Below are 20,565 nucleotides of genomic sequence, written 5' to 3' on the forward strand. Positions count from 1 at the left end.
ATGGTGAATGAAATATTGAGAGTGTCTAGGTTTTATTTACTGAAATCAACAAATTGTTGCCGTCGGGTGCATGTTTGAATTTACCAGATAATTCAGAGATGTTGTAAGTTTCGTGAGTTTCACAAGTTAGCTGGACACTCGGAGGTCGCCATTAGTCTCACCCGAGCCCAGCTTGACGACCTGCTAACCTGCATTGATGCCAGCATCTTCTGGCAGGATACCAACTATAGTCCACTACGTCACATAGCGGAGTCTCTCTGATTGGTTGACGTTCCTCGTCCAGTGGCAAAAGTTGGAAGTGTTGGACTTGCTTGACCCAGGTTGAATTATCACAATGCTCAAAACTCTTCAATTGCACAGTGCTAGACACGTGAAAATCGCGGCGACGCTCCATCGACGCATGTCTACTTAGACGCCATTTATACCAGAGATCACTAACACTCAAATCACATTCAGTATCTGATAAAAAGGTGTAAATAAGTCTCCATAAAAAGGGGTATATAAGAGTAAACAGATTCACAGATTGAATTCTGTCTGTGAATTCAGACAGAATTCACAGACACATGCAACATGGTGCATATCAACTATGTCAACATGATTGATATGCACCATGTACTGTATTTTGATTTTGTGCAACAACCACCAAATAAATTTAACTATTCCAAACCTTAATGGCCATTCAATTTGATAAATATTTACAGTTAAATATTAAACAATAACAGAGAGATGAAGTGCATTATTCTCTTTGTGCAAATTACTTATTTACAATTTCTTCAATACCCAAGATTCTATTGTTCAACTCAGTCCCCAATGAATGTAGTCCTGGAAGGTTAAAGTTAAGAGTTCAGGCTGTCAAGCTGTTGGTTTTGTATGTCTGAATGAGTCATATAAAAGATTTGCAGCAGTCCCTAACTACGGGTTAAAAACAGAGTTCAACTGGCTGCAGGAGCCTACTACCAGCCCGGACCAAGCAAGTGAATTCCTCCAGATTGAAAGACGATCCTTAGTCTTTGTTCTGGGCCTTTTTCTGCAGCTCGCCATCAGTTTCAAACCTGGCCTGCATAGGACACAGGGCCATCATTCAATAATTCAATAAAAATCCATGTGCACATATCCAACATAAAAATCGAAATAGTTATTACTAATTATATTAAATATACTATCTAGAAGTCATTAAAATATTAATAGCATATAAATATATTTTAATTATTTAAATAATATTACACTATGTTATTAAAATCAAAGAAAAGAAAACAAATAAAAAAAGGTTTGGTTTACATTTCAGTCATTGTTAAACAATCAAAATCCACAGTCAGTGAGTTTATAGTGGAACGAGAGAAACAGGCAAAAATCACCACATGCTATTCTGCCCATAGTGTTTAATAGGCAGAATTAGCTAGCAGGACTAATTAGCAATAAAGCTAACTGGCCCCAGATTGCACTTGCTCTCTTTTTTTTTTTTTTTCACTTTGCCGTTCCACTTTTATGCAAGTATGAAGCGCCACTCCTGTTAACTTAGTCTGTAAAAATGCTCCACCTAGTTTCCAATCTGTTGCCAAGTGACTGATGATGATGATGGTGGACGGCTGGTGATGAGTTGTACCCAAAATACACTTGGAGACAATATCAGTGATCTACTTGTAAATTTCCAGGTTAAATGTAATATTGACAATAAAGCCACTAAAGTAGCACGTTTCATTCATTATTATACACCTACTGCACCACTAAAATCAGTGGATCTTGTACAGGTTTTAGGAACCTTGACTCATTCCTGAGGCTGGGTTAACCTATATAACCCCTGTATCATCAGGATATAATCAGGAGAGGGTCTTCTCCAGCTCTCCTCAGACATGATGGTGTCATGTGGTATTTTAATACAAGGTGATATTATAAAAAGACCAAAATAGAAAGATATGAAAAAAGAATCGTGGGCAAAAGTCATTGGTTTCTGGTTGCCATGACCACTAACTGAGCAGATAAAACTCCAGGCCTAACTATCCTAGGTATTTTGGACCAGTGGAATATCTAAAAGTTGCAAGAGAAGTGGCCGTGGAGGCCTGCCTAGAGTTTGACACCCTGGCTTTATCAGATTGAGGTCTGGAGTCCTCCGTAATATCCACCCTAATGTCTTGAGGCCAGTTCTGTGTAGCTTTAGCTGGATTCTTCCAGTCGCTGTCTTCCTGAAAATTAGTATATTCTGAAGCTGTAGTGCTCCTGTAGATAGAAGCAAATTATCCTCCAGGATTTTCCGATATTTTATTACATTGATATCTTCTGCAAATTGCAAGCCTTCCATGCCTAAAAGGGTGTGAAGCTTTCACACTAAAAATTGGTGTACAGACAAATTGGCGCACAATAAAATTCAGATATGTAAAGCCATGCACACGCACACACCTTTCCTTTATAAATCCCAATTTGCAGGAAATAAAGCACATCTACCAGTCCACCCTGTCACCACTCATAAATACGTATGTAAATTAGTATAAATACCCAGAAGGCTGCCACCACCTGAAGCAATAACCATGGCAACAGTCCTTGCTTGTAGCAGTATAAATATTTTTAATAATAATAATAATTAATATATCCATATTTTTTAAAGGTGCTTTCACGGCACATAAGGTCATCTTACAAAAAATAAAAATAATAAATCATAAAGAAAAAATTTCAAATAGAAAATGAAAATAAAATAAAGAGATCCGAGTGTGAATGCTTGTTTGAACATCAAAGCATTCAGCCAGGATTTAAAGACACAGTCCTTTAAAGACAGACAGTCCTTTACAGAGTGGTGAATGTGGAAGTTTATTCTAAATAGAGAAATCATGTAGCATAGTCCGAAATGCCAGTGATCAACGGATGGGTCCTGATGGAATAGCAATGGGTTCCTTGGCCAGTGCAAATAGCAACGATGAGAGACAACACCCCTGTCTGGTTCTGCGATGTAATGATAATGAAGCAGACCTGTCCTGATTAGTTAGAACTGAGGATTTGGGGTGAGCATAGAGCATTTTTAGTAATGTCATAAATTTATCACCAAAGCCAAATTTTTGGAGAACCAAAACCAAATAGTCCCACTCAATTTGATCGAATGCCTGTTGAGCATCTAATGAAATAACCACAGAGGCAGGAGGGTTGGTCCGGTAAAAAATATGTAGGAGTTGACAAGTGTTTGAAAAAGAATATCTGTTAGAGATGAAGCCAGTCTGGCCAGGATGGATCAGCCGAGCTATGTGTTTATTTAAACGAGTAGCTAATACGTTGGCAACTATATTTTGGTGGCTGTTTAGTAAACTTTAAAGGACATTATGAGGCAACATAGAGCAATCCCTGCCTTTTTTCAGGAGAAGACAGATATTAGCATCATACAAACTCTGAGGAAATACTCCCTCCCTCACTGAAGAGTTTATCATACGCAGAAGAAGAGGGGCAACCAGATCCAAATGACTTTTATAGAATTCTATTCCCAACCCATCTGGACCACAAGCTTTACCAGAAGAGAATGAACTAATCGCAGATTTGATTTCTTCAATTGTAAAATCAGAATCCAAGTCTACCCTGGTGGATTCATCCAGAACAGGTACATTTAAATTGTTTAGGAAGTCTTTAGTATCAGAACTGGTAGCACTAGATTTGTAAGTGTACAAATTACTTCAGAAAGTTGGCATGGCTCGACTGAAGGATGACTGTCTGACCTGTCTGCAGCTCCAGCAGCACCGTTAACGAACAGCTCCTTATTTATGTTCTGCACAGAGCTCTGGATGATCAGTCTGAGCAATCTAAAAGCTAATAAACCATCAACGTTTCCCAGCAGATCTATGTGGTTTCTGAACAAATGCTCCCTCCAAATCCTTATATTGGCGATGTTCTCCGTCAGAGCCAAAACGTTTCCCAATTACACGGCACACCTTTGCGCAGCTGCTTATATGTGTGATTGTATACATACCATCATCACCTTAAAAATAATCAAACCTGACCTGTTTGGAGTTAATTTGCTTTTTTAGGGAGAATGAAATTAACATTTATGAAATAACATGTATTTCATGCGCTTGGGTGCACACACCAATGCGTTACATCTTTATGTGACAAAAAGGGAGTAAATTTACTATTTACATTTGAGTGAGGATTTTACATCCTTTTATTTTTATTTTATTTATTTTGTGTAGATTATGTTACTGTCTGAGAATAAATGTAGTTCAATTTCATCGTTTACATTTAAACAATAAAAATTAAAACAGTGAACAAATACCAAGTTCGATGCTTCTTTGTCTAAATAGTACCTAACGAAGTCAGGTTTCAGTGTTTCTAGGTGAGTTTTATCACCTTCTAGTTTTTATTGTCCTCAAAAAATCTTGCATGGCTGCAAAATGGCACATTTTCATGGCATGTATAAAGTTTGTATATATTTAAGCAAATTTTCACGCCACGTTTATTTTTATACATGCCAACTTCTGTGCATAATATGGTGTCTGTGAGGGTTTTGCATGAACCAGCCAGAGAGACGTTGATGAAAATTCAAAATATAATCTTAATTTATTAACAAAAAGAATCCAAAAATGATAAATTGGGCCCAAACTGAGGTCAACATAACAAAGTACAACTCAGGTGGTAACAGAACAAACTCAAGCACAAACTGACCTAACAAACAAGACATGAGGGGAACTTAAATAGTGGCTGATCAGACCATTAACACACACTAGGGGGTAATTAAACACACAAAAACCTAACAAATATTGGTCAGAATATTACTAAATCTATAAATGAAATAGAATTTAACTAACTTTTCAAAAGAAGAAACATTAAATAAATGGTAAAATTAAACTAAAGACCAAATTTCCCCCTCCCCTGGTGAACAAATGGAATGGTCCGCTGAGGAAGTTTGACAACCATATATGGACACCAATCAGCTGGAGCTCATCTCTGATTTTCAGCCACAGGTCCAGAGGAAACTGGTAACTCAAAAGAAAGAAATTAATTTGTTATATTTAACAAAATATACAAAGAACTGACACATAAAGTTAACTAAATGGGTGCACAACAAATAGTTAACTAAAGAGTCAGACTAATGAAAACAAATTTAAAGATAAAAATCTAAACTACTCACTAATCAATATATAAAGTAATATTAAGGGGAAACAAAAAACCATTACCAACAGTGTCTGCTTGTGACAGTCGGGACAGCTGTCACAGTGTCGTACATTTTTTGTACGTATATACAGTTTATACATGAGGGTCGTGCTGCCTATTAGCAGCTCCACAGCATGATACTGTTTTTGGGCCCCCAACCACAAAGTGCCATGGCTTTTGCAATATTTTTGGCCCACATGCAGAACGCTTTCAGGAGGCAATTAGAAAAACAAAACAACAAAAACCAGTTTATTGAACACTCAATGAATCAATGCATATTTGTCCGGCTTACTGGAGGCAGGGGAATAACAGGAACACTGAAAGCAGAGTATGTAGAAGATGAGCAAAGAGAACATAAAGGTTTACTGTAAATTGAGCTTGGCTCTTTCTGAGTCCACCAGGGATGGTGAAAGAGATCCAGGGTTTGGGTGAGGTGACAACAAGTAACAGAGAGGGGGGTTCAGTTTCATCATTTACATTTAAACAATAAAATCATGAAAAAACTTGGTGCTTCTTTGTCTAAATAACTGAATGATGTCAGGTGTCAGTGTATGTAGGTGAGTTTTGGCGCCTTCTAGTTTCTTATTGTTCATAACAAACCTTGCTGTGGACAAGCTTTGTTGTGGACAAAGCTGCTGTGAAAATGTGGCTGCCACACATTTTTACAGCAGGTAAAAAGTTTTTATTTACGCAAACTTTTATACCACATTCCATTTTTATATATGCCGACTTTTGCGTAACATGGCGCCACACATTTTTTGTGCATACACAAACTTTATACATGAGGCCTCAGAAGAGGTAAGTCTCAAGTCATTAAAAACCACAGTGAACTTAGAAACTGCTGGAAGGCACTGCATGTCATTGAAGGCAAACACTCAGGCACTAGAGGACTGGCAACCGGCTGATGAATCAGATGATATGCAAGTGCATGTACACACATGCACTGTGAGTACATGCACTGAGTACTCACTCAGCAGATCCACCCTCCAGAGAACAGCAACTCCCTGGCTCCCTTCTGGTGGATGACTGTAGAAACGGAAAACCCCACACAGAACCCAAGCCCCAGCTTCCCAACATGAAAGACTAAACTACAAGAACAGTGAGAGAGGTATAAAACTGTAAATCCCCAAAAATATTGATCCTATGGTAGTCAGGAATGCTGAATGCAGTGAACGGACCTTCCAGACACAGGTGTCTTCACACTCATCAACCACTTTATTAGGTATACCTCGCTAGTAGGTTAGACAGCCTTTAGCCTTTGGAACTCCGGTGATCCTTCATGGCATAGATTCAACAAGGTACTGGAAACATACTGACATGATAGCATCACACAGTTGCTGCAAATTTGTTGACTGCCCATCCATAATATGAATCTCCCTTTCCACCACATCCCAAAGGTGCTCTATCATATTTTCTCTTTTTTGGACCATTCTCTGTAAACCATTCTCTGTTGTGCCTGAAAATCTCAGTAGATCAGCAGTTTCTGAACTACTCAGACCAACCCGTCTGGCACCAACAACCATGCCACTTAAATTACCTTTCTTCCCCATTCTGATGCTCGGTTTGAACTGCAGCAAATCATTTTGGCCATGACTATGTGCTTAAATGCAATGTGTTGCTCTCATGTAATTGGCTGATTTCACATTTGCGTTAATGAGCAGTTGGACAGGTGTACCAAATAAAATGGCTGGTGAGTGTACATTACAGTGGTTTTTAGAGGCACCAAGTAAACATGTATGGAAGGGATTGCCAGCAGGTAAAATTGCAAGCTTCATGATCACAGACTACTATGGATTAAAGCTGTCATAAATTTCCAAGCAGAGTGAAGTTCTTTTGTTTCGCCAGTTTCATTTCTATGTTATATTTATCCAGTCATTTAAAAGGAGAGACAGATCCAATTGGAGCCTTGTGGTTTGTGATTTAGATCTAAGAGTGGGAGAGGGGTTGAAACTAGCGTAGCATAAGACTGGGATGGGTGTACACAACTGGGAGAGTACGGGGCTCAGGGTGCACCTTAATAACTGGTATACTGACCCATCACATACCCTTAGTGCCACAAGTACGTAGTCACCAACCACTAGACTATATGACTGGATTTCTGTTAATACAGTTGATATGTGTTTGAAATGCATGTGATTGAACTAAAATGATTTATTAAAAAAAATAAAATAAAAATGTTATCAACAAATGTTTTTGAGATAACATTTGTTGGGAATTAGTGTGATGTAAATGAACTTTATTGAATAGCTGTAACTTCAAAAGGTTGAGTGGGTGTGAATACTTTTGCAAGGTGCTATATTTTTACCTCAGCTGTATAATAGGTGTTCAGTTTCTAAAAGATTTACCCTGTAGCCCTTAAGATGAGATAGTTTACTTGTATTTTTGTTTTGTTGTTGGTCCAGGAAGAGCCAAGTTTATCCACATCGGTGAAGAAGTTGATGGGGTGGATATGAGAGCAGAGGTTGGCCTGCTGACACGTAACATCCTACTTCGTGGCGAGACTGAGCCCACCTGCTATGGCCATGAGACTTGTAAATTCTTTGACTTTGACACCTTCGGGGGACATTTGAAGGTATAATCCTGATAACCTGATCATTTACAAAGCTAACATTAAATTAGTGATGGGAATTTTTGCTCTTTTCAGAGAGCCAGCTCTTTTGACTCTCAAATGGCTGACAATTTATTATCATTTGCAACCTGTGTTTGTTGTGGATCTAAGAGCGGGAGTGGGTGTTATTTTAATGTAACTAGGCAAATAAGAATGTTTTGCATGATAAATCATTTTGCATTTACTGTTTTATGGATGAGAAGCTTTATACTTCTTTCATTTTATGTGTTAGTTCTGTTACAAAGCACACATTCTTACTTTTGTCTGTTTTAATCAAACTTTGATTTTTTAGCATTAACAAATGAACAGCACTATGCAACCAAATCTACAGAACAGACCCATAATAATATTTTTTTATTATATAATATCTTTAATTTTCAGCCAGATGCTGCTTGTCTTACAGGGGTCAGTTATATTTATGAATTTTTAACTGAAGGGATGGTCCCATATTGTCACGTGATTGGGCACAAGGCTACCATGCTAATCAAAGCAAAGTTATGTTGTGAGCATAGTGCTTTCGGCGTGGGAGTTCGACAGCAGAAGCCAAAAATACCAAAGCTGTTAGAGTTCTCTGTGGTCTATTTTGTTTGTGGGCTTGCAAGGATCTTTAGAAATACAATCTACTAGTGGTGAGGCATATTCTGAATTGTGAATGAGCCAGAATGGCTTGTAGTAGTGGGTTATCTTATGGGGAATAAATGAGTTGGACACCTGTAAAGGCCTTTTTGCACTGTAGGACCCGTCCCCCTTTGGCCCAACCCTATTGTATCTGACATTATATAGCTATCACATAGAAATAGCTCATAACTTAGGTGAAATCATTTAATTTTATTGTTTATGTTCAGTTAGAGCACAGGTGTCAAACTCCAGTCCTTAAGGGCCGGTGTCCTGCAGGTTTTAGATGTGCCACAGGTACAAACCACTGGAATGAAATGGCTTAATTACCTCCTTGTTGTGTAGATAAGTTCCCCAGAGTCCTGCTAATGACCTAATTATTCTATTCAGGTGTAGCAGAGGCACATCTAAAAGTTGCAGGACACCGGCCCTCGAGGACTGGAGTTTGACACCCCTGAGTTAGAGGGACCAGAGTTACCGTATTTTTCTTCATAGTGGGAAAAAGTTACATGTATTTTTCTGCTTGATGTGTAATGACATGATGCCATCACACATCCTCCATTCAGCTTGTTGAAACTTATTATTAAAAGTCTGTCAGTTTGACACTACATTACCCATGATGCATCTGTTTGTTTTTGTAGTTTCAATCTCACGTAGCTGACTATGTTAATTATTATTATTCAAATCTTTTTATTTGTTTTAAACATGTAAGAACAACAATGAAACAAACAAAAAAATGACAACAGGTGCTAAAATCACATATTTAGTAAAAAGGGAGGACGGGAGGAGAGGAGGGCACGTGGGAGGGCTATATACTCAGGAGAAGTCTGTCTCAAAATACAAAAGAAATGGCTGCCAGGTGGTATTGTATTGTTGAATTGAGTCATTAACTGTATGTTTCAGATGCTCAAGCTTCAGATGGAACATAACATCTTCCATCCATTGCTTATGAGACGGAGGCTTTATCCCTCTCCTCCAATTGAATAAAATATTATTTGCCTAATAAGGCATCTTGCAAGTAGTGTAACAAATGCTGTGGCATTGGCCTGCTGCGTTGTTATTGGTGTAGTTGGAGGGACAACCACAAATAAGGCAGTTAGAGCACTTCAATCAATATTCCTCTTACATATAAATGTAATCGTCCTAAAGATTGACTCCCAAAAGGGGAGGAGCCTGGGGCAAAGCCAGAACATATGACATATGAGATCAGCAGGGCTGTGCCCACACCTAACACAAGATGAGTCTATGCTAGGTTACATTCTAGATAATTTATTGGGGGACAAGTACAATCTGTGCAGAACCTTAAACTGTAGCTATGTCTAATGCAAATTGAAGAAGAGTGGATTCTTGAGATTACAGTCCTCCAGGCTGTATCAGTAAATAGTTCCCCTAACTCTTCTTCCCATGATTCTTTCAGATGTCTAAGTGATGGGGATGCAGCGTTCTGAATTTTGCCATATATAACTGATACTAAGCCCGTATCAGTCGGATTCATATCCAAACATTCATCAATCCACGTTATTCGAGGCAGCGTTAATGAGAAATTAGCTTTCACATAACTACGTACTTGGAGATACCTGAAGAAGTCAGCCTGAGGGACACCGAAGTCCCTTTTTAGCTGTTCAAAAGAAATAAATTTTCCTCTTTCAAAAAGGTCCTTTATGCAAGTTATGCCGCTCTCATACCTGAAAGGATGGATCTATTGAGGATGGGGTGCGATGCAATGTCCAGTTCACAAGAGATGCAGTTAGTGCATTTCTACATTGAAAATGAGTCCTAAATTGGAACCATATCTTTAGCCCCCGACAACTGGATTATTTGTCCTGTGACATTTACTCAATGGTAAAGGGCTACATATTAATGAGCTAAGCAAAACTGGATTGCTAGAATGTTGTTCCAGGTGGACCCATTCTGGAGATTCAGCATCTCATGGGCTGATCATCTGATCATAAACCAGTACAAAAACTTATGGACATTGGCTGCCCAGTATTAGTAAAGGAAATTAGGTAGGGATAGTCCTCTTTCTGTCTCTCTAGATATTCCTTTCTAATTCTCGGAATGTTTTTATTCCAGATGAACACAGATATATGTTTGTTTAGTTCTTTGAAGAATTTCTTAGGAATAAAGACTGGTATGGTCTGAAACAGATATAAAAACTTTGGCAGGATTGTCATCTTGACTGAGTTTATTCTTCCTATAGGGAGTTTTGACCACTTCTCCATGTCTGTTTTATCCTTATTCAGTGCCTTAGTGAAATTTTTGTTAAATAAGTCATATGCTATGCAAACGGCCAAATAATCAAAACTATCTTTACTGACTATAAAGGGGAGACTATGGAAGGTCATTTGACGCCCCTTTTTGTTAATTGGGAATATAACACTTTTTGATAGATTCAATCTATAACCAGAAACCTGCCCAAATTTTCCAATTAGGTTTAGCAATAGATATTGTGATACTGGGTTTAGACAGGAAAAGGATGAGGTCATCAGCGTAAAGGGACAATTTGTTTACGTGCCCACCTTTCTGCACACCAGTTAAATTAATGGAGTCCCTTATCATGATTACCAGAGGTTCAATGTCAATGTCAAATTTATTTATATAGCACTTTAAAACAGGTGTGAAACTGCACCAAAGTGCTGTACAAGAACGACAATAACACAAATTTAACTTTTGCTAAAATCCGCAGGTGATAAAAACGTGATTTAACGACAGACCTAACTTGTTTATCTAGCTTTAAACAGCTATCAAAAGTAAAACTAAGATTCCTAGCAGAGGTCTGACAAAACCGAGCTAAAGAACCAAGAATCAGATCTGGATTTGTAGTGTGAAGACTCTGACCAAATAGTATAACTTGAGTTTTACTTTGATTGAGGTGAAGAAAGTTTTGTTCCATCCGAGATTTGACTTCTGCTAAACAATCTATCAATAGCTGAAGAGATTCATTGTTAATACTTCAATAGCGATATCAAACAAAAGGGGGCTAAGGAGGCATCCTTGTCGAGTACCACGTGAGACAGGAAAGAAACTAGAAGTGACCTTATTTGTTCGTACTGATGCATGTGGTGCTGTGTACAAAATGGTGATCCGAGTACAGAAAACTGGGCCGAATCCAAATCTTTTGAATGTAGTAAACAAAAAAATCATATAAAATTATGTCAAATGCCTTTTGGGCATCGAGGGATATCACTACTTCAGGTTCAACATCATGGGGCTGATCGGTTACATTAACCCTTTGGAGTCTTGGGTCTAAATGGCCGTTTTGGTCTAATTTTGAATTTACCCTTATATTTTCACCATAAAAACTATTTACCTTACCTTGTTTGGTATCATTATTTTCAGAACATCCTAAACTTTGTGATTTTACAGTGTTTGTTTCATTTTGACAAAATTTATTATCACATTGGAGCAAAAAACACACACAGAAACATGACGTCATGCCCGCCACAGGGCGGGCGTCGACCTTAGAGATGTTGCAAATAGCCTGCCCCTAACAAAGCCTGTCTGGTCCGAATGGATAAGTTTGGGAAGAACATCTTCAAGTCTGCCAGCAAGGACCTTTTCCAAAATCTTACAATCACAACATAACAAACTAATTGGGTGATATGACTCACAGTGCAAGGGGTCTTTAGATTTTTTTAAGTATCAGTGAAATAATTGTTTGTGTCATAGTCACAGGTAGAGCCTTTTGTCTAATATCTCCCTAAAAACTCTTAGCAGTAAAGGGACTAATTTTGGTGCAAATTTTTAAAAGAACTCTATGGGAAACCTGTCTGGGCCAGGTGCCTTTCCAGGTTTCATTTTTGTGATAGCCTGAGTTATTTCTGATATAGTAATAGTGCCCTCCAAGTTAGATTTGTCTGAGTAATCTAGAATGGGCATAGTCAAATTGCTGAAAAAGTCTTCGATCAAGGCAGTATCACCAGCTTCAGAGGTATACAAATTCTCATAAAATGACTTAAACTGGACATTAATCTCATTTTGGTTAGTAAGTATACTACCATGCTCATCCTTTATCGCTGTAATGAAACCTGCAGATGTTGACTGTTTAAGTTGATGGCACGATCCCCGACTCACAATAGGTGAGACTTGACCTCAGGTGCATTGAATCAAATTCTGTTTGAAGTAGTATTATTTCTCTGTATAAATCATTGGAAGGTGAAGCTGAATGTAGTTGATCTACGGTTTCAATTTGTTCAATAAGCTCTGAAGCCCGTTTAGCCCTCCTTTTATTTTCACCAGCAATGTAAGATATCACTTGACCTCTCAGATATGCTTTTAGACTTTCCCAAAGTGTAGCATCCCAGACAACTCATTCAACTCAATAAAAATATCTATTTTTGCATTGATAAAGTCAACAAACCTTTGTTCAGACAGCAGTCTAGGTTTAAGCCGCCACGAAAAGGTGGGAGATTTGTCTTCAAGAAAGCCCAACCCAGAGCAACTGGGGAATGGTCTGATATTACAATGCTGCCATAGTCTACTTGGGTAACCATGGGCACCAATCAGAAAGTAGTCAATCCTTGAGTAGGTTTGGTGTACTTGGGAGAAAAAAAGAGAACTGTTTGGATGATGGATATTTGAATCTCCAGGGCTCCACCATTTCATATGTTTCAATAAATGTATTAATACAACGGGCTGGGTTACTAATCATGGCAACTTTTGGGCTGGAATGATCCAGTGTTGGGTTCACAGTGCAATTCAGGTCCCCACCTAGTATTAAGTTGTGCAACTCAAGATCAGGTAAGAGGGAAAAAAGATCGCTAAAAAAATCCACATTATCCCAGTTAGAGGCTTAAACATTAGCAAGAACACCAGACCTATTAAATAATTTGCCTTGTGTGATGACATACCTGCCATTTTTTCCCCTAATTGTTTTAGACTCTTCATATTGTACATCTTTATGTGTTAAGATAACTACTCCTCTGATCTTACTGTTGAAATCCGAGTGAAAATATTGTGTAAAGCCACCTCTGCGGAGTCTACACTGATCTTTATTTAGCAAATTGGTTTCTTGTAAATAAACGATGCGACTTTGCAATTTATGTAGATGAGAGAATAATTTATTGCATTTGACCGGATGGTTTAATCCCCTGACATTCCAGCAGACCGAAGTGGTGTTGGTTAGTATCTTGTTATTTGCAGAGGTCATAGACAGGACTCGGCAAAGGCAGCATCCAACATATAGCCCATGAGGGGAATAGAGAAGAGAAAAAAGGGCAGGGAGCAGGGGAGAGGGAGAGGGAGAAAATTAACACAAAATTAACAAAGCACCTATAATAGAACGACAAAAGAAGAAAAAAAAATAGCCTCAAAAGGAGACCGCTATACTTCCAGTTTTCATAGTGTATCTCCTCACTATCTGAACCAATAAATGCTTACCATGTTAGCCCACACCAGAACCCAATTATAAATGGTAATTGCAATTTCTACAGCAATAATACATATTCCCAATATAGTATCACAAGACTCCATTAAAAAAAATGCAAGTATCAAAAAAGCCAAAACTTAAAATTAGAAGTTATTAGAGATTATGGTATGTCTCTTATATAAAGAAAATGCTCAATATACGCATGCATTACCTGTAAGATCCAGTTGTTCAGCACTAATGTTCATTATTATTCTGCAACGGCGCTGTCCAGTCCTAATAATTCCAGCACATGCTCTCTTGCAAAAAGTCATTATCAGTGGGACACTTCAGTGCTCAGAAACTCCTTCAGAATAAACTCCTTCGCATGCTTTGGATCCTTGAAGGTCATTTCTTGTCGAACCGTTGTAGTAATCCTTAACATCGCTGGGTATCTGAGGCCGTAGCAGATTCCGACGCAGCTGCGAAGCAGTTTCCTTACTTCGGTTAAAAGCGCAGCGTTGCTTACTCACAGCTTGGGTGAAATCCGGCAGGACGCGGATACTGTCACCATCAGCGGTTGTTATCACCTAGTCTCTCCTGCCTTTTTGAGAAGTAATTCTTTTTCTGTGAAGTAGTGACATTAAAGCCCTGGGTGGCAAATAATCTTGTACTGGCTTTGTATGGAGGGTCGGATGCACTATATCCAGAGTGGGCAACTTGTCCAGTCCAAGGGCTCCTTTCAGCACACCAGCTACGTAAGCAGATGGATGTTTCCCTTGCTCTCGCCCCTCTTTTACTCTGGTGATGCAGATGTTGCAACACCGTGATCTAGCCTCCAGATCCTCTCACCGGGCTCTGAGGAGGGAAAGTTCTTTTTTCATCCGAGACAAGTCAGACTCTCTATAGTTGCAATAGAGTCAGCATTAGCGGTCACTCTGTTCTCCAGCTCAGACGTGTGACTCTCAAGTTTGTCCAGTTTTTTATTGAGTTTATTCGTGGTATTGCACAGCTCCATTTGGATTTCTATAGCCTTTTCGTCCATTTTCTTCAACAATTCTTGCCTCATTGACTGTATTTCCTCCATAATGGCATTCTGGTTGCCCGCTGCAGTCGTCATTGTTGCATTTGAGCAAGCTAGACTAGCTGAGCTGGCTTCCGCTTCAGAGGCCCTCGTGTGCTGTCCGAACTTGTTGGTTTGAGATTTCTTTGGCATGCCTGAATGGTTGATTGTTGCCTAATATATACACAACAGCCTGTACGAGGCTATATTGCATAATTTTATAAGAGCCATATCATAAATGAAATGGTTCAGGTGTGGCGCTGAACCACATGGAGCTGCCTCAACCGGAAGTCAGCTGACTAAGTTAATTCGTGTGCTTCGATGTGGCTCTGCACAATAAAAACAGCATCCATGGCTAAGGAACTACCATCCACTATCACTTCTTCGTTAATCCTGTGTGTTTGAGGCTAGTGTGTTTTTTTATTATGCAACCACACACACATGCACACCCCCACATACGAAAACAAATATAAGCACATCGTTATCTACCCCAGCCTCATCATCTGTACCCTCATCTCCCATGTACCTTCTACTATTCCATCAAGAACTCTGCAGCTGCACCTTTGGAGTTTACCTATTCCTTCTGACCAACGAAGATTCAATTGATGAGAAATCCGAAATTAGCATGTTAGACGCACACAGACTCTTATAAGTTGTCCTGCTGAGATCCACCGAGCAGAAGCTAATTAAATATCCAGAACTTGCCCTCACATAAAACCAGTAGTTCAAGAAGTTGGGTTGATTCTGGTTATATGGTGAAGCTGACTCCAGAAGAGAGTCACAGCTCTACTGAATCTTGGTATGTGCCACACTATATAGTACATCATAACAACAAGGCTCGGGTGGTCTTTAATTGCTCTTTTGAGTTCCAGGCACTGTCCTAAAAACTACCTCCTGCCAGGCCCTCTGTTGGGGCCTACACTGCTGGGTGTACTCCTCCGATTCCAGCAGTATCCGGGGGCAGTAAGCGGAGACGTAAAGGGTGTGTTTCACCAGATCCACCTGCTCCCTGAATACTGTACCCTACTGCGGTTCCTGTGGAGAGATGGTGAAACAGGGGATGCCAGTTGTATACGAGTGGAGAGTCTTGCCTTTTGGGACAATGTGTAGCCCTTTCTGTGCTACGTTTGCCCTTCAGAAAGCACATTAGGACATTTATGAATGCTTCCACACAGCCTTTTATGTGGATTCCCTTACTGACCCACAACAGGTCAAGTTGTTCATTGACAGGATGAGAGAGTTATTCCTCCAAGGTGGATTTGAGATACGACAGTGGGCCAGCAACCTTCCTGAGGTGGTTGCTCATGTGTCCAGCACGGCCAGGTCAGAAAGCTGTAAACTTCAAAAGCCTTGATTCACAGGAGTCAACATTGGGTCTCAGCTGGCACTGCCCAACTGATGTCATGGGATACAAGCACCACCTAGTGCCCTACAGAACTGTCACACTGCGCAATATTTAAAAAGTACTAGCCAGTCAGTATGACCTATTGCATACCTACTGTCCTTACACCATAAGAGCAAAGCTCATTGTACAGACCCTGTGGAATACACAGAGAGAATGGGATGAGCCCATAGAGGGAAATCTGCCTCAATCCTGGCTCGAATGGGAGGAAGAACTGTCTAATCTCCAGCATATCATCTTCCCTTGCTGCTACAGTCCTCACAACATCAGTGTTGCTACATATGAGCCTCACATCTTCTGTGACGCCTCTGAGAGGTCCTATGGAGCTGTTGCCTATCTGAAAGCCACAGAGCAACAGGCACACTTCTCCACCTCCTTCATCATGGCACACTTGAGACTTGCCCCCCACAAACAGGTGCCAATCCCCCAACTTCTTCCTCGGTTGGGTTGAGTAACAGATATATTTGTCAGTGTGCCTACAGTAGCTCTTGTAGTCATCTTGTTTTTGGAGCACACTGGACTTTCTCAGACCTGCGCTCTAAAGGTGGAGGAGCCAGCAAGTTGGAACTATTAACTCTCATTAAGTCCCCATTAATTGGACACCTGCATTGCTGAAGTCCGGCTGTGTTTGTAGTTTTTAGCTTTTTGTTGTTTACTTTCCAGCAATGAATCATATAGATGCGGTGGAGGAAATTGGCCGCAGCTGAAAGCCAAATGCTGACAGTTTAGTTTGTGTCCTTGAGGTTTCTTGTTCTCTGCTTTGCTGACAGGTTTTCTTTCTTTCTTTTTTAAATGTCTGGCTGAGCTACTTGGTGTGAAAACGTGGAAGCTTAACAAGCTGCCTTGCCTGCAGGTTGTCTCTTTAGAGATTAAAATTGCATTAGCACAGGTCAGAGTTAATCATTTCAAAATTCATAATTTTTACATGAGCTTGTCATGTAAAATTTAGCAGATTGTTTCAAATAGAAACAAAATTTGACCTTGAATATGCTTATCTGTGGTGCTGTATGTTTTAGAATAAATTATTGCATGAACAAACTTAATGATTTTTATTGTGTTTGTTATTTAAACATTGCCATTTCAAAATTGTTTTTCCGACATTAGTGGATTATCAACAAAGTTTTACACACATTTTTAAGGGAAACACTAGAGGCCGCACTTCCTTCTTCCCATAACTTCAGCATCGTGGTTCTGGTGGCTTCTGGTTTGCAGATTCTGCTCTGTGTGATGCATGTAGTTTCTAAGAGGTTTTAAAGATTCCCTCTCTAAAAGCAGGCCTTAAGGTCTACATTTCCTGTCTCAGATGAAGGACTTCTTGCAGATTGATTGTTCATATATATTCAGAGCTGACTCTGGTCAGACCGGCAGATTGATTGGCATGGCTGTCCTATGGCGGCTGTTGAATCTTAATGTTCATTTCTGTGTAGGTGTTTGTCATTGTGCATCGTTTTGTCCTTTTTGTTATGATTTTTTCCTGTACTATATTTGAGTAATTGAAATGTTCTGCTTGTGTAAAACATGCCATCCTCTTCGTTTGATAGCTTGTCCTCTTGGTGTGGATTTATGTGGGAGCGTGTGGGCAGGTACACAGTCCAGTATACTAAAAATGTCAGTCATTTCTAAAAGCCCATTCCAAAATCTGCTGCGTTCCTGTTGCTATGCATTTCAGAGTTGCCTTGGTGATTTACTCACTCAAACTGACCAAAGAGCTGTTTGTGCCAGCTTTCAGCATTCTGCTTTAGTTTTAGTGTGCATAGTGGTGACCAGTTTAATTTTAAATCTAGAGTCTGAAGTTATCACCAGTGAAGTGTGTTTTTACCACTGTTTCTGAATGGTAGCCAGTGTTTTCTGCACTGTAAAGACTGCAGCTGTAAAGACGACAAATGAAAATAGTGCAGAATTAGAAAGCCACCAATGGGGTAATCAAAAGTAGAGCTACAACAGATAAATTCTGACTTGTCCTGAAGTGATTAACAATAAAAATAAAAACAAAACTCCATCACCTATAATTCCTTTCATCTCACTTTTTTAAATTTATTTTCTCTGAGGAGAGACATGGAGGAAATTAGGGGTTGAAAACTAAACACACCTGCTCTGTCCTTTTGCAATCAGTTGTCTTATAAAATTGAACTTCTACTCAATGAAGGGGCAGTCGACTCCCTTCGCAGACTCCTTCCATATATTTATCATCACTGTAGTCTGCTTTTTTTATTTAAATTTTATTATGAAGTTGTCATTTTAATTTATATTAGTATATATTTAATCATGTAGAAACCTATTTTGATATGGGCAAAAAGAAAAAAACAATTGCTCTTGTGTTCCCCCTGGTGGCTGCGGTAGGTAATGTTTCACCGGTGATTTGAGCTGCCGTTCAATGCGTATTCAAACCTCCAAAGCACTGGTGGAAGATAAGCAAGCAAACCAATGTCGCACAAAATAACTTATTCTTCAGGAAGAGAGGAAGAATAGAAAAAAGCCAAGATAAAGGTATGTTTGCATATCTCTTGGTAGAAGAGACAAGAATATTAGCTAAAAGAAAATTAGCTTGATAGCGACCTTGAACCGTCCTATTTAGCAGCCAAACACTTATGCTAGCTTCCTTGTATTTGTGTGAAACTGGGTTTGAGTTGATTCTCGAGCTTGTCCATGTATATTTCTGAGTTTTTGAGGTTTTTTTTACTTCATAATGTTTAAAAATAAAAACTTCTCAATATTTGACATTGTCAGATTGGAGGTCGGTCTTTCCTCGAACCTCCCTGGTTGATTGGAGGTCGGTCTTTTTTACGTCAGGCTACAATAGAATGTTCAGTTCCAATGGTATCAATGACATCAGCAGTAATGTCATCACTCTATGATACCACAAAGGAATCTCTCTCTTGAATGTAGCTCACAGACAGCATTTTCTCAGACCTGTTCCACAATTCTATCGCGACAGATCACTCTTCAGAGCACATTCGAAATTAATCTAAACGAGCGGGATATCGATTCCAGATATTACGAGCCTTTCAGAGAAGCAAGAATTTACCAGAATATAGACATGAAGCAACAACAGATTACTTGTGAACATGAAGCTTTTCCAGCTGAGCTTTCATGGGTCGACATGATGAAGCTCAACATCCAAGTTGACTATGATGCTACCATTGTTTTTGAAGATGACAGTGAGCCAGAAGATGAATCAGCAGAGGTCCAGAGGGAACCAAGTCCTTCCGGCAACTATAAGAGTCCAAGATCATTTAAAGTCGAGCAGAAAACAACTCCCTCTGCTGGCTTTGAGATCACCCCCTTAGTGGAAGACATGGAAGAGACTAGTCAACATGTCATTGATCTCACAAAGCAGGTAGACGATCTTACAAAAGAACTAAAGAATAAGATTTTTGAACTCCAAGAGGAAAGAGACCGAAGGATTGCATGCCAGGCTGAAGTGAAATCACAGCAAGAGGAGATTCAAAAACTACAAAAAATGTTGGAAAAAGAACATCACCTGCAAGTCAAACGTGAAGATGGATCAAAGGTTTCTTGCTCTTCCAAAGTTACAGCCGACAAGAGCATTCTTCAACAGCTGGATTACTTCAAGAGGGAGGCTGAAAAATATGCCTCCCGCAATAAAGGTCTGATAGAAGTAATGGTTGAAGAATACAGAGTGAGACTTAAATATGAGGAGCAACTCAAAAGTCACACTGAGCAAGCTTCCAAATTCAAAGAACAGGAGGAAACAGTGAAATCTTTGCAGGGTCAGGTTGCAGACCTGAAGATGAAGTTGAAACTTTCTCTAGAAAACAACCATCTGAGAGTCTCCACCCAACCAGAGGTCCTCCTGCAAACAGAAGGTTCCCTGCAAACAGAGGAGACCAAGGAAAGACAGACCTCCAATCAACCAGGGAGGTCTGAAGAAAGACGTACCTTCAATCAACCAGGGAGGTGCGAGGAAAGACGGACCTCCAATCAAGCAGGGAGGTTCGAGGAAAAACCGACCTCCAATCAACCAGGGAGGTTCGAGGAAAGATGGACTTCCAATCAACCAGAGTGGTTCGAGGAAAGGCAGACCTCCTATCAATCAGGGAGGTCCGAGGAAAGACAGACCTTCAATCAACCAGGGAGGTCTGAAGAAAGACGTACCTTCAATCAACCAGGGAGGTGCGAGGAAAGACGGACCTCCAATCAAGCAGGGAGGTTCGAGGAAAAACTGACCTCCAATCAACCAGGGAGGTCCGAAGAAAGACAGACCTTCAATCAACCAGGGAGGTCCGAGGAAAGGCGGGCCTCCAATCAACCAGGGTGGTTTGAAGAAAGACGGACCTCCAATCAAGCAGGGAGGTTCAAGGAAAGACCGACCTCCAATCAAACATGGAGGTCCATGCGACCAACCTCTACTTGTTGCATGGAGGGCCTTCATGTTGGCGATGGCCTGAAGG

General features: G+C 39.8%; 1 protein-coding gene across 3 annotated transcripts in view; it reads left to right on the forward strand.

Annotated features, from left to right (window-relative positions):
• Positions 1-20,565, forward strand: part of cemip (cell migration inducing hyaluronan binding protein) — a 224,571-nt gene that overhangs the window by 108,196 nt on the left and 95,810 nt on the right. For all 3 annotated transcript variants that reach the window (XM_023332631.1, XM_023332632.1, XM_023332633.1), the window contains exon 12: positions 7,524-7,693. In XM_023332631.1, coding sequence (XP_023188399.1) covers positions 7,524-7,693 — 170 coding nt within the window. The remainder of the gene's footprint in view (positions 1-7,523; positions 7,694-20,565) is intronic.

This window comes from Xiphophorus maculatus, chromosome 4 (genome assembly GCF_002775205.1).
Source record: "Xiphophorus maculatus strain JP 163 A chromosome 4, X_maculatus-5.0-male, whole genome shotgun sequence".
Lineage (NCBI taxonomy): Eukaryota > Metazoa > Chordata > Actinopteri > Cyprinodontiformes > Poeciliidae > Xiphophorus > Xiphophorus maculatus.